General features: G+C 36.2%; 1 protein-coding gene across 1 annotated transcript; it reads left to right on the forward strand.

Moving 5' to 3' along the window:
* Positions 1-700: 700 nt before the first annotated feature.
* On the forward strand, positions 701-1,111 carry LOC107474438 (uncharacterized). The gene has a single exon (XM_016094059.1). The coding sequence runs from the start codon at positions 701-703 to the stop codon at positions 1,109-1,111; it is 411 nt and encodes a 136-aa protein (XP_015949545.1).
* The last annotated feature ends 14,614 nt before the right edge of the window (positions 1,112-15,725 follow it).

Below are 15,725 nucleotides of genomic sequence, written 5' to 3' on the forward strand. Positions count from 1 at the left end.
GGATGCAAAGTACTACATTTGGGAGAACCATATATTTTTAAGAGGTGTTCAGATGGTATCATTCGGAGATGTCTCCCAGATGAAGAAACACAGCAAATTCTCTAGCACTGTCATGGTTCAGATTATGGAGGCCACTTTGGTGGTGAAAAGACAGCTACAAAGGTCCTTCAGAGTGGATTCTACTGGCCGACTCTCTTCAGGGATGCAAGAGCATTTGTGAAGCACTGTGACTGATGTGAAAAAGCCAGCCAACCATGAAATGCCACAGCAGGGGATTCTTGAGGTTGAGTTTTTTGATGTGTGGGGTATTGACTTCATGGGACCCTTTCCACCCTCATATTCAAACAACTATATTCTAGTGGCAGTTGATTATGTGTCCAAGTGGGTGGAAGCTGTAGCTCTATCCACCAATGATGCCAAGGTGGTCATGAGCTTTCCTCAGAGATATATCTTTAGCCGGTTTGGTGTCCCGAGGACACTCATTAGTGATGGAGGAAGCCATTTCTGCAACAGATAGTTGGACTCTCTTCTGCAGAGATATGGAGTCCATCATAAAGTGGCAACCCCCTATCACCCTTAGACAAGTGGACAAGTTGAAGTTTCCAACAGGGAATTTAAGAGGATTCTAGAGAAGACCGTTAGTGTTTCAAGAAAGGACTGGTCTAGGAAGCTTGATGATGCTCTCTAGGCATACCGGACAATGTACAAGACTCCCATTGGCATGTCTCCTTATCAGTTGGTCTATGGCAAAGCCTGTCACTTGTCAGTTGAGTTGGAGCATAAGGCTTACTGGGCAATCAGGTATCTGAACCTTGATTCAGAAGCTGCAGGAATTAAGCGAATGCTCCAGTTAAATGAGCTTGATGAATTTAGATACTCAGCCTATGAGAATGCCAAGCTCTATAAGGAGAGAACCAAGTTATTACATGACAAGAAGATTTCCATCAGAGTCTTTGAGCTAGGACAGCTAGTGCTTCTGTATAATTCAAGGCTTAAATTCTTTCCAGGAAAGCTGAAATCCCGGTGGTCAGGACCGTTCGTGGTTACCAGAGCTTCACCATATGGTCATGTGGAAATACAGGAAGAGAATTCTGACAGGAATTTACAGTGAATGAACAGAGGTTGAAGCACTATCTTGGAGGCGAGATTGATTGCTAAAGGTCCGCTCATCTATTGAATTAGCAGAACTGACCGTCAAGCTAGTGACGTTAAAGAAGCACTTGTCGGGAGGCAACCCGATAATTCCGTATCCTTAGTTATTTTCGTAGTAGTAGTTTTCTTATTTATCTGATTCTTATGGAGTTTTATCTGATCATGCAGCTATTTTAGAAGCATGAACTGAAGATTTAAATAAAAAAGAAAGAGAGAGAGAGAGAGAGAGAATAGACGAAGAAGGCAGAAAGCTGCGCTGGAGTAGCACAGGAACTGTGCTTCACGCACTAACAAGATCACGCGTAAGCGTACCCTATGCGTGCGCGTTGTTTGCTCCTTTAGCCATCCACGCGTGCACGTCCAGACGCGTACGCGTGACCTTGAAAATTGGCGTAAATGGGTGTTTGGGCAGACAGTTGTGCGAGAGGGGAGCAGGAAGTGTGTTTTGCACACAAATTGGCTCACGCGTACGCGTCCATGACGCGTGCGCATCAATTGCGATTTTGGCACTCCACGTGTATGCATCAAACATGCGCACGCGTGGATGAGCAAAATCGGCGTAAAGGTGTTTGGCCAGAAAGTTATGCTGGTGTGGGGTTGGAACTATGTTGGGTGCAGAAGCCCCACCACGCGGATGCATCCCTGACGCGTTCGCGTCGTTTTCCCGTCCTGGCTGTCCACGCGTCCACGTTCTCGATACGTACGCGTCGCTTGAAATTCGTGTGATCCATGGCTACGTGTACGCGTTGCATGCGACACCCAATTGAACCACTGTAGCGCCTTATTTCAAATCATCCACCTCCCAAATCCTAATTCTCTCTTGTTCTTTTATCTTTTTATTCTTCTTTCATCATATTAATTGCTTTTATATCTCTCTTTGTTTGTAGTTCTTCTTTGCTTGAGGACAAGCAAACCTTTAAGTTTGGTGTTGACACTTCGCTTATCGCTTTTCTGTTTAGCACCAAAGGGAGATGAATGTGCTTGCATGAAGGAATGAGATGACCAGCAGCATAACTGAGGTGGTTGAGTTCCTTTCATTCTATTTCTCTTCCGTTCTTATTATGTTGTCTTCTATTTTCTGTTGCTTTAATTGCTTGCATGATCTTTTGTACTTTTAGTCAAAAAAAATATGCCTCATGTATTGCTCACTAAGCTTGAATTTAAAAGAAAAAGAAGTGATGTATTGCATGAGAAATTGAGTTTATATTTAAGAGTAGTCTTATTTACTTAAATGTGGTGGTATTATTTGTGATTTTTGAATGCATGAGATGAACAGTGCATATTTGAATTTGAATCAAAGGATGTTGATGTATAAGAAACAAGAATTTAGAGAATTATTATGACTTCTCTGAAACAAACACAAATTTAATCCTTGAAGCAAAAGAAACAGCAAAAGAAAAACAAACTCTAAAAGCAAGGTCCAAGGCTCTGATCATCAATGACTAGGGAAGTCAGACATGATTAAAAGCTCAAAGAGTTGTTTCCCTAGTCATAAGCTTGTGGTGTGATTGTGTTAAGTAATCTTTGAGACAGAACACTTAGAGTCGAGACCAAGTGTGTTTAACAGAGTATGCCAAAGGCTTTGAGCACTACTGTCTGGGAGTAAATGAAAGAAAAATTAGAACTTAAAGAAAGTCCCCCAGTTAACGGCTTATGGTGTTTCTGTGTCAAGTAACCCTTGAGATAAAACATTTAAAGTCACGGCTAGGCTCAAGTTGCAAAGCACCAAAGGAAAATAAATTAAAGAAAATCATGTTGTGTTCAAGGATTAAACTGGAGTATAAAAATTAGAGAATTCATAATATGATCCGGATTCTAATTCCGAATGACATTGACATTCCTCTGATTCAAAGGAGTGTGAGATGCCAAAACTGTTCAAAATTACAATGAATAAATCTCATTTTAAGAATAGACTTGAGCTTAATTGAACTCCCATTCTCATGCAAATTCACATCCTTAGCCTATATTAGTTTGGTTGCTTGAGGACAAGCAACAATTCAAGTTTGGTGTTGTGATGTGTGAGCATCTTTCTTGTCTTTTCCTAGTGAATTTGCAATCAACTTGTTAAGTTTAATCTAGAATTAATTGTCTTTTAGCCACTATGGATGCTACTTTGAGTCTTGTGCAATTCTGTTTATCTTAGGTAGCATTCAGCTGGATTTAATGGAATTTCTGCAGCACAAGAATTAAAGGACATGACAGCGAGGAGCGATGCATGTACGTGATTTGAATAATTGTGCAGCGATGTGTGTGCGTACTTGACGCATATGCGTGACACGCGAAAAAGATCATCGACGCGTACGCGTGACTGACGCGTACGTGTGACTGACGCGTACGCGTGACATGCGCCATGTGCAGAAAACGTAGAAAACCTGGGGCCAATTTCTGGGCCCCATTTTGGCACTAAAGTAAGGCATAACTCTCTGCCAAGTTAGGCACGGATCCAGTGAAGCCAAGTGGTCCCCACGTTACAAGGCGTGGATTATTTAATTGATTCTGAATCAAATTTGAATTGAAAAATAAGAAAAGATATTATCTTAATTTTAGATATTAGATTTTTAATTAATTAGGATTAGATATAAAAGATATTAGGATTCTATAACAAATATTCATTCCGTACTCTACAATTTTACCAGAATCCTTATTTTCTCTGAACCATGAGCAACTAAGCCTCCATTGTTAAAGTTAGGAGCTCTGTCTATTTATATGGATTGATTTTATTGTTTTTGTCTTTTAATTCATGTCTCAATTTATAATTCAAGAATTGTTTTCTTTATTTATTTTATGAATTTGGGTGGAACGGAAGTATGACCCATGTTCTAATTGTGTTCTTGTATAACTTGGAAAAGATCTTTACTTGAACAACAGCTTGAAAATAATTTCTCCTAAATTTTAATTATTTGGATTTAACGGGATACGTGATATATAATCCCCTTATTTTTGGGTAATTAGAATTTTTGTGGCATACAAACTGGAATTTGATCATGCAGCTTCTAATTGGAATTAATTGACCAAGGAATTGGCAGTTAATAAATTTTAGAGGAGACTAGAAAGGTCTAAGGAATTAGGGTCTAGTCACATATAGTTTGTCATGAATTAAATCTTACATGATTAAATTAAATTAACAAGAAAAATCAATCCAGAAAATAGATATCCTTGAAACCTTAACTATTTCTACATTTATATTTCACAACTTCTTTACTGCTTGCATTCTGAAATTCTTAATTACTATTTAATGCTCTTTGAATACCAAAACACTCTGTTCTGCTTGCTTAACTAAGTAATTCATTAAACTATTGTTGCTTAGTCCATCAATTCTTGTGGGATCGACCCTCACTCACCTGAGGTATTACTTGGTACGACCCGGTGCACTTGCCGGTTAGTTTGTGGGTTGTAAATTACCGCACCACTTATCCGCACCAAGCAATCAACATTAAGGTGATCAATCTTAATATCTCAAGTTAAGTACGAACATTCCCGAAATGAGCTCTCATAGACATTCATGCCAAATGTATCTTAAACATACCCTAACAGCATGAGATACACAAGCAGAGTATGCAATGAAGCATAGTCAGTCCACTCCCCAGGCTCTACTGGAAACGAACTACTCTGATACCAAATTTTAATGACCCAATTTATGGTACGTCACGATCATACTAGAAATTGAGTGCCACCAACTTGCCTTCCTAATTATTATATATTATTTATTATATGAGCCTGATTCGTTGTTAAAAGCATAGTTATTTTTCAAGGTACTTTTTTTTAAACATTTGGATTAATAAACAGAATCATTCATAATCAATTCACAAATAATAACAGATAAAATAGTTATAAACAACCACACATAAATACATCTTAAGCATTTGACAACATTCAGTGATCTAACCTTTATTAGAGTATAGACTTTTAGTTAGAACACCCTTAGATATAGCTAGATAATAACTATATACTTATATATACATACAACATCCTAGGCCCTATCCTGTTCAAGAAGTCCCTAAGCTGGTGCCCAGGCTAGCCTAGACTCTATACCCTCCTAGTCCCTCTAAACCACTAAAGTGAGGGAAAGTATGTTCTAAATCTTCAAAACTTGAGTCAGGTGGAACGTCATCAAAAGGTGGAACATCTTCTACTACTCCTCTGCACGATCATACGTCGGCTTAGAACATATCACTGGTATTTTATTGTGTGGCCGCATAACAGTAACATCGTACGGAGGACTTAGGTTAAATCTCATAGATAAATAGGGTGCAGACATTGGCTAGTCTTACAACATATATATATGAACAGAGAATGAGATTCACCCTAGAATCAGAAGACTACCTAGAGCGGAATCCTTTTTGCAAACGGTCGGCAACGAACTACAGAAGGGTACTCATGCTTCCATCTGAAGGTGGAAGGGAGAGAGAAAGGGATAAGAACTGGGGAGTTCTTAGTAGAACCGGGGTTATTAGTTACGTTCATTTATTCGATATTGATTAGTAGACGAATAATAGAATACAATGAAGCAGTAAACAGAAGATAAAGATAGAAAGAGAAAATAGAGAAAAGAGAAAGCAGAACATGAACAGAAGAATACAAGAAAATAAAACACAGATATAGCATACAAGCAGACAAACATAAAGAAATAGATCACACACAAAAAGGAATGCAACAGAGAATGATGCGCAAACTGTAAGAGCCAAAGCTTTTCACGAAAAACTATTTTAATAAAAATAATAATTTTAAGTGCCCGAGATAGATTTAAAATTTAGAAGTTTTAATTTGAAAATTTAAAGGTAAAATTTTATTTCAGTGAATTTTTCTGAGTTGGAAAATGTACCTTTTTCGAAAATTTTTTGTAAAAATGTTTACTGGCGCTTAAGCTGGCAGTATCGGCTCTAGTCTGTCTAGTATCACATATTTTGGAAAATAAGATTTTGAAAATTGATTTATTGTTTTGAAAGGATAAAAATAATTTAGAATTGAAAATCGGACACTAATCTTAAAGGTTTTGGCCCAAAGTGGGTCAAATGGACCAAAAATGCTAACGGGTTGGATCGGGCTCAAACCAGGCCCAAGGCCCAACATATATAAGCTCATTAAATGAGCTTTGAGATCATTTCTTCCCCAAAAAGAAAAGAGGGGCGCAGCTGCTATGAATGGGGAGGTAGAAGAAAGAGCACTATTCACCCTCACCTTCATTTGCTTGTAACTTGAGCTACGAAACTCTGATTGACAAGCCGTTTGCGGCCACACGAAGCTTTCGATGAGCTCTTCCTTTCTATCTGGTTTTGCTGGTAATATCTCTCATTTCACGCCCCAGTTTTCTGTCCTAAGTTTCTGTGCATTTTTAGGTTGGGTTTTGAGCAAGTTTTTTGGTTTTGGTTGTTTAGGTTATCTCTAGTAGCGGATAATTATTGAAAATTGCCCCAATCTTCTTTAGACAAGGAAAGGTTGCTCATAAACCCTTGTAGTGTTGTATGTTGTGATTTCTAGGTTTTGATTTTGATATATATGTATAATGTTAGATTGAGTTTTGGTGTTTATTGGAGTTGGTTGAGGCCTTGGATCAAGCTTGGTGGCTTCGTTTTGGTGTTTGGTGCATTTAGAAATTGACCAAGGTATGGTTTCGGTTTTTTTTATGTAATATGTAATATTTCTGGAAACTTAGGCTAGTTGACCCTAAGATAGGATTGAATGATATTGGTGTATGAATAATTATATGTGAATTGATATTAATTGTTGGGGTATTGGATTATTGTGATTGATGATGATTGTTGGAGATTATTGGTGTTGATGAGTATTGATGGTGATTAGTTATATTGATGAATAATGAGGATTATGAGAATTTAAGGTGATGAGTTAATGTAAAATGTTAATGATGGTTTGGAATGAAGGATATTGATGATTATAATGTTTGATGACATATGTTGATGATGATTTTGGATTTTGAATCTTTTGATTATTGTTGTGTTGAGGTTGGTGTTGGGTGACTAGTATGATAATGATGGGTGGTGAGTGATGAACCTATGTATGAGAATTATTGATGTATAATGTTGTTGTGTAATGTTTGGAAGCTCAATGAATTGGTTGATGAATATGGTATGGAAATGATGAAAATGTGAGTTTTAGGTTGTGGAATGAATTAGAGGATATGTGAATATGATTTAGGTACACTAGGACTTTTGAGAATGTGGACTAAGTGATTTTGGATTGAGAGTTGTGGCAAAAATTGAGTTTTTAGTATTTTTGGTAAAAACAGATTTTCGGTGAACTTTGACGGATCATGACTTGTACCTCAGTCTTCAAAAATTGTTGAAATTTATTTAGAATTAAAGATCATTGAAAAAACTTCAAATTGATATAAAGTTTGTAAAATTTAGATTCTTATAGAGGAAGTTATGATCATTCAAAGTTTGGTGTCAAAATCTGAAATTCTGCAAAGTTACAAAATTTTGTGAATTCTGGTATGTGCGCACGCTCAGCCTTGTGCGCATGCACACCCGTGTGATTTTTTGAACCTATGCGCACGCACAGCCTTATGCGTACGCACACACAGGGGAAGGCTTGCGGTTGAGAGCGCTAACACAACCTGTGCGCGCACATAACCAACGAAGTATTACAACCTGTGCACACGCACAACCCTGTTGGGAAGGCCAGTCTATTAAGGGCGCTAGCACAGGTTGTGCGAGCAAACAGATATTATGAATTTTGGTACCTATGCATACACACATCCCTATGCATACGCACACTTTTAAAAACTTCTTTCTAAGCGTGCGCACGCACACCCCTGTGTGTACGCACACGCCCTGTTTTTCAAACTTAAGTTTTGTGTTCAACTATTTCACCTTCTCAACAAGATTGTAAACTTCTGTGATACCATTTTGAGATTCTTGGGCTTATTTTTGGGCAATAAAACATGGGTAAGGTCTTAAGGGTTTTGGTTTGGTATTATGTTGAAAAGTTAGAGAACGGAGGCTAAGGTTTCTGGTGTACTGAGGATGGGTTTGGTGGAGTGCGAAAGAAGAATGGTATATGAATTGAGAAATTGACGAACTAGTGAGTTCGGAATGGAAAGTTATGAATTAGTGATGGTTGTAATGAGTTAAAAACTTGGAAATGAATGATTATGGTTGATGAAATGAGTATCAGTGGAAGTGCGCTTTGAGAAGTGGCCTCTGAGATTGAATACATGATTATGTTATGCATTGTTATTCGTCGTAGGGGCTGTGGCAGTCTCCCGCCTACGTTCGGATGTGAGGCTTGAAGCTGGGCTTCTCACTCATATTTATCGCTCAAGAGAAAGGTGGTAGGGCACTCTCCCTCAGAATGTTTTTCCTCTGAAAGGAGAAGGTGGTAGGGCACTTCTCCCTCGGAATTTTTTCTCCTGAGCATAGGTTTCTCTCTGATTGCAAGGTGGTAGGGCACTAACCCATGGAATCATGCGGCAACCAGAGGGAGGTGGAAGGGCACGCTCCCTCAGAATATTTCCCTCTAAAAGGAGAAGGTGGTAGGGCACTCATCTCTCAAAATTATTCCTCCTCATACGCAATAGAGAGACTAATCCGGGAGTTGTCGACCGGATTTTCTGTTGGGTTTGGCACAATAACCGACATGTGATATCACAGCCAACAGGACAGGTATTCATCATATGCATCTTCTATATGTTTGTTTGCTTTGATTACTTGAGATTGCCTAATTGTATAATATGCCTACTTGCTTCTTGAATTACCTGTTATATATGATTACTACCTGTGTATTACTTGCTTGCATTAATTGTGTTTGTCCGGCATTGAGGAGGTTAGGTAGGCGGTGGCGATGGGATCGCATAGAGGTTAGGTTGGCGAAGGCTGTGAGATACAGTGGTGTGATTAGTATTAGTTAGAAATTCCCTAAGTTTAGATAACCCTGTTTAATGTTTATGGTATAAGTTATTTGTTTTATTCCAAGCTTGAATATCCGTATTTGATTAACCTTTGCTTTACGGCTAGAGGTAAGGCTTAGGGTAATTAGGGTGTTACACAAACAAGAATGATACATGTCTAGCCCTAGTACAGGCCATGAACTCATGTGTCGATTGGCTGCCCTACCCGCAGTCCCGACATTTATCCGGTCACGAGTAATCCATGAATTTTCGAATACAATTTTTCGTTCCTAAATAAATGTGCATATAATAATAGCCGCTCATTTGAGACAGCCTCTGCTTTTTGCAGGAAAATATATATATACTTTGCTTTGGTCTGCTCAGGGGAAGTGGAAAATGGCTGTAGGTAACTTAGTTTCCCTATAGAAACTATGGGTTGCTTCAAGCAACTAATATATAGATATATATAGCTCTGGGTTGCATCAGAAACAGTTTAACTTTTTAATACCTAACCCTAGCCGCAACTCAAGGACTAACTATGTTGCCCTAGTTCGTTCACTAGTCTCTGATTGTTTTTCAATCATTAAAACTTTACAGACTTTTTCTTTGATTTTTATCTCTTCTTTAACTTTTTATCTTTCCTTTATCTTTGCCTCACTAACATGTTATTACCACTCCCTAAGGGTTTTATGAAGGTAATTATGAGATTCTGCGCTTAAAGTTGTCTTTCTAAAGCTTTTACGAAAAGCTGCCTTTTCGTATTATTTTATTTTTATTAAAATAGTATTTTTAATTAAATAATATTATTTAATATTTTTATATTATTTATTATTTTATTAATATATTTTTGATATTTACCCTTTCTTATTGTAAAAGTTATATAAATTCACTTTTTATTACCCGTAACTTTTAATATTTCAACTTTAACCACCCTAACTTTCAGAAATTACCAAATAACCCCAAACACAAAAAATTTTACTTTCTTGACCTTTTTAAGATCTAAAAGGTGTTCTTCAATGTTCTTCATCACACTCAAAGTGTTCTTCGTATTCTTCGTAAATTTTTCATATTCTTTCTCTATTTTTACCCATTTTCAATCTTTTCAACAACCCATTTTTACCATAATTCAAAATAAAATTGAAGCCACTAAAGCCCATATTTTCCCCTTGATTACAACACAAATTCAACCCCAATTTAAAGGTTAGGGTTCGTTTTTCCCAACTGCACAAGAACACACGTTCATAGCTTGAATTTCATCAAATTTCATCAAATTTTCACCAAAATTTCAACAAGAATCACTCATATAAACAATTAATTTCAAGCATAACCAAACCATATCATAATCACATAACTCAAATACAATTAATCAAGATTAATGTTAGTAAATCCTACCTTGATGCGATGCTCCAAATCCGGTTACTCTTTGAAGTGTTCTTAAAGCACTTTTTCCTCCTAATTAAATCCAATCGAGAACAACTTTAAAACCCAAAATCATCAACTAACCAAAACTTCAACGGCAGCTTAGGAAGTATATCCTCACCTTAAACTTGCTGGAAATTGAAGATCTTTGGCCCATAAGTCAAGCTAAGCAAGAGATCTAAGGAAGAACATCAAGAAAACACATGTTTTAAGTATGCTTCCTTGAAAACCGAATTCAAAGGGGAAAGGGACAGCCATCTAACCTTAATTCTTGCCTTGATAAGTTACATGGATATGTAGAGGAAGAAGAGAGGATCATTTTGGTGTAATCAGAGTTTTGATTTGAGTTTTAGTTCAGAAGAAATCAAGTTTTGAAGATTTTGAACTAATAAATTTTCTCTCTTTTTCTCTCTTCCTATTTTCGGCCACAAGGTGGAAATGGACCAGCCTTGGGGGTCTTGGGGTGTAGGATGAGTTGTGATTGGTTGGCTTGGAGGTGAGTTAAAATAATATTAAAATATCTCAGGTGTATAACTACTAAAACTAGATGTATCGAAACACTCGTAATTAAAAACATCTCTAAAAATTCTTTTCTGAGCTACTAGCATAAATGACAGTAGTAACGTATTTAATATGAAAATAAAACATGTATGATGAGGCCTTGGCATTGCTAAAGTCATCAGAGAGTGTTGGTGCTAAACTGCACCAGTAAACTTTTAACTCGGTTAAACTGATTTTCCTGTTTTCAACTAAAACAGATCAGGTAACCTTATAATATCATTCAAGAAGCTTCTAATACTAATATAATTATAATATTATGCTATTATCTTTTTTTTCTCATGAATCAAGTTTGGTTCGTCAAACTGAGACTATTGACGGAAACCAGAATCAAAACTCCTAACCGATATGGTTTAAAAACAAGGTTCTTCGTGAATGCGTTGTCGAGCTTACCCAAAAAGAGGTCCTAGCTTGAAGATGACATAATGAAAATGAGGATCGAGATGCTTGATGATACATCAGAGGTGTTCGCTTTACTGATCTTCCAGAGAAATCCGTATTTTTAGAAAAAATCTCGCGTACTCAAAAATTGGGGTTGTTATAAGGATCAAGCCCATGACCCATACCATAAAGTTATGGGAAAGGGTGATAGAATAGAGGTTGAGAAAAGAGACACAAGTAACAGAGAACGAATTTAGATTTATGCCAGGCAGATCCACTACCGAAGCGATATACCTGTTAAAAAGGATGATAGAGATGTATCGTAGTAATAAAAGGGATCTATATATGGTGTTTATAAATTTAGAAAAAAGCATACGATAGGGTGTCAAGGGAGGTCTTATGGAAGGTTATAGAAAAGAGGAAAGTAAAGATCACATATATTCGTGCAATTAAAGACATGTATGATGGGGTCACAATTAGTGTGAAGATCCAAAGTGATGAGACAGAGGAATTTCCTATTATAGGATTACTCCAAGGATCGTCCTTATGTCCATACCTTTTCACATTAGTCTTGGAAGTACTCATAGAGCACACCAAGAGCCTGTGTCATGGTGCATGCTTTTTGCCGATAATATCGATCTTATGGGAGAGTCAAGGGAAGACTAAAATAAGAAGTTAGACTTATGGAGAGAAGCTCTAGAAGTGTATAGTCTGCGCATAATCCGTAACAAGACAGAATATATGGAATGTAAGTTCGGTTTGAGAAGGGAAAACCCTAATATAGATGTGAAGATTGGAGAAAATATCCTACAAAAAATTAAAAGTTTTAAGTATCTTGGGTGCATCATATAGGATAATGGCGAGATTGAACAGGATGTAAATTGTAACAACCCTAGTTTTTGAAAATTAAATAATTAGTTATTTGTGGTTTATTTTATTTGCTGATAATTTTATTTTAAGAAAATTATTTTACTAAAGATAATTAAATGGAGTTTCATCATAATTCAAGTTTAATTTGATTAGAATTTTTATATAATCTTTATTAGATATTTGGTATGATTGAAATTATAAGTTTGATAATTGAAAAATAAGAAGAATTGTATAATTTAATTTAAATAAATTCTATTTTGAATGAATTATGTTATTAATTTGAACTCTTAGGAATTAATTTACTAGAAATGATTAGAATAATTTTTATAAATACTTTATGTTTAAGTCAGTTAATATTTATGCACAATTTTTATCATAATTAGTTATTTTATAAATTAAAATTAAAGTTACGAGGATAGAAAAATAATGAACAGTTAATATATTGAGTTTAAATTATATTTTATAAAAATGTAATTATTATGTTTATCTTATAATTTAAATTAGAAAATAATTGATTGAACTTAGCAATATGTTAATAAATAATGTTACTAAATATTTTTAATAGGGTATATTTGATTTTAAAATTATCTTATCTTCCAATTTTATCAAAATATATATTTATATATATCTATATTTTTTTATAAAATTCTAATTTCTAACCCTAATTCCCAAATCAAACTCAAAAATCCTAATTCCCCAAATTAAAAACCCTAAGTTCCTAATAAGAAACCTAACCTACCCATTTTCTTCTCCCTTCGGCCGCCAAACCCCACCCCCTTTCTTCCTAAACATAACGCTGAAATGGAATCAGACAGGGAGGGAGAGAGAGAAAATCAGAGTGTGATCCAAGCAGCCACCATTCTGTCGCCAAAGCCGCCACTGGGGTTCTTTGCCATCACTGTCGTTGTCAACCACACGAGCTGCAGCGCTACGTAGTCCAGCCGTCGTGACCTCCGTGGAGCCCGCGTCGCTGTCGCCTCGGCTGTTCCCATCGCTGCTGGATCCGTCGCGCGCGTCGTTGTCTGAGGAGCCACTGCCGTCCTTGCTCATCGTCTCCCTTAGACTCATTGCTGTTCATGCTCCGTCGTTGCTGCCTTTCCATAGAGACGCGTCACCATCGCTGAGTGATGGAGGAAGAGGATGCACGAGAGGAGCCGCTGCTGCTGGGTTGCTGTTCTGCCACCGTCACTGTCACGTGATGGAGGAGGAAATTGCTCTACCACCATCCGAGCTTGCAGTTGCAGGTGCCCATATTGCTGCCGCAGCTTCTTCGTTCTGTTATTACTTTCTAATTGTTATGCCATCGACGCTGCCATTAGAAGTTCGTCGGGGTTAGTTAGAGCTGCCATTCTGATTCTGCCGCAGCTTGTTCAGGTTCCTGCTCATCCTTGTTCTCTGTTCAGCCTTCGCCAGAGTGCTGTCATCGGAGAAACACCACTGAAACCGGGCCAGATTCACCGGTAATGCTACTTATTGTGGTTGCTGCTGTTCTGATCTCTGGGGGTTCCGACTTTGAGGTAGGGGATTTATTTTTAAAGTTAAACGTTTTTAATTTAGAATGCCTACAAAGTTATTTGGATAAGTGCAAATGGTTAACAATGGTTAAGAATTTCTTAATTGACATGAATAACTTGAAATGCATTTGAAATTAGTTAGTTGTTGTGATTATTCTGAGCTGTGATTGAATTTAGATGCTGTTGTGAACAATGATTTAGTATAATTTATTAAATTAAACTATGTCGAGTTAATTATTGAAAAGATGTCGTATGGATAATTGATGAATTGAGTTAGGATTGTTGCTGTGAATGTAATTGGTTTTGTTGATATGAGAAACTAATTGATAGAAATAAGCTTGGTTTAAGGTTGTGAAATTTAGATTAAGTTTGATGATGTTTTAGTGTTTCAATTGGAGTATTGAATTCAGGTTATGGCTGTGAATGTTTTTGGGCCTTGTTGTGAGTGTCTGAAGCTGTAATTGATATTGTTTTTTTTTTTATGGAATTGTTGAAAAGTTCTGATTCTATGTGATTATACTGAATTAGTTGAGTTGTGCGGTTGTATTCTGGTTATTGAGAGTAAGTGCTTGTTGTTGTTTTTAGTTATCTGATGTATCGAAATGGCTGTGAAATTGACTTGTAGCTGGTTGGAATTTGTTGAAATGTGGCTGCAAATGGTGATTCATTTAATGTTACTTATTAAATTGAAATATGATGAGTTAACTATTGAATGAAATATATTTGAGAAAAGTTAGTTGTGGTGATTGCTCTAAGTTATGACTGAAGTTAGATGCGAATGTGAATTGAGTTTGGGTTATGGTTATGATATAGACGGGCTTCATTGTCATAATGATGACATTTACTTTGATTTGAGACTGTGATTGTTATTGATTTTCTGATTATTTTAGAATTGCTGGAAATTCCAACTTTAGTTGATTATGTCAAGTTGGTTACTATTGTTGATTTAAGTTTAACTAGAGTTGACTTTGAAAATCTATAACTAATTCTATGATGATCGGAATTGCGTGGGACCAAGTCTGGATTAAACTTGGGAATATAGGAAGCTGGACTAGTGAATTTGAGACTTTTTCATTAAGTTTATGATTTATGATGAATTTTTGAATTATGCATGTCAAATATAGTTTTCTGCAGAACGCTTAACACAGCAGTAACTTGTTTCCTCTATTAGAAATTCTCCAGTTTGAATTTTGAAGTGAAACCAATTTTAAATAAAAATTTAGTCTTACCACTTTAATTTCATAAAAATTCAGAATTTTTGGAGCTGTGGTTTTAAAGATATAGATTTTTAAAGACGTATTATGCAGTAAAAATCAGGTTTTGTTTTCTATGTCAGTAACTTTGAGACTTTATAATTTTTAATTCTAAAGTGACATTGAGATGCAATCAATTGGAGGTGAAAGTTGAGTATGTTTAGCATATATTATTTAAATTTCAGAATTTTCCATGTTTTAATGAGTGAGTTATGGGACTTGGAAGAGGATATGTTTATTGACTTTTAAACAGAATTCTGCAGGAAACTACCCAACTTCCAAGTTACATAACTCCTTCATTAAAAATGATATTGACCTGGAATCAATTGGAAACGAATCCTAGATGAGTGAGGTTGAACCATATAAATTTTTAAAGTCATTGAATTTAACTTGGATTTTATATTGAATTTTGAATATTATATGCTGCTGTTGTTTTTCTGGTTTTACGTACTGCAGAGCAGTCACGGTTTTTCTTCTATTCCTAATGCTAGAGAAATCAGAAAATTATGATCTTTGATTTGTTAGAAAGCTTATTTCAAGATGAACGTCTGGACAAGTTTGCACAATTTCGAGTTTATTTGATAAATTAAAAACAGAAAAGAAGATAGTGTTGAGGATGTCTTAGTGACAGTTGTAAGTTTATTAAACTAAAGATGAACCTTAGTGTTATATGGCTAATTTAATATTGAATTTGCTTGATTCTGAATTGATGTGATGCTAGAAAGGTTGAAA

Source organism: Arachis duranensis, chromosome 2 (assembly GCF_000817695.3).
Source record: "Arachis duranensis cultivar V14167 chromosome 2, aradu.V14167.gnm2.J7QH, whole genome shotgun sequence".
NCBI lineage: Eukaryota > Viridiplantae > Streptophyta > Magnoliopsida > Fabales > Fabaceae > Arachis > Arachis duranensis.

Excerpts from the sequence above, each read along its gene's own strand:
- LOC107474438 (XM_016094059.1), top strand. The coding sequence starts at position 701 with ATGTACAAGACTCCCATTGGCATGTCTCCTTATCAGTTGGTCTATGGC.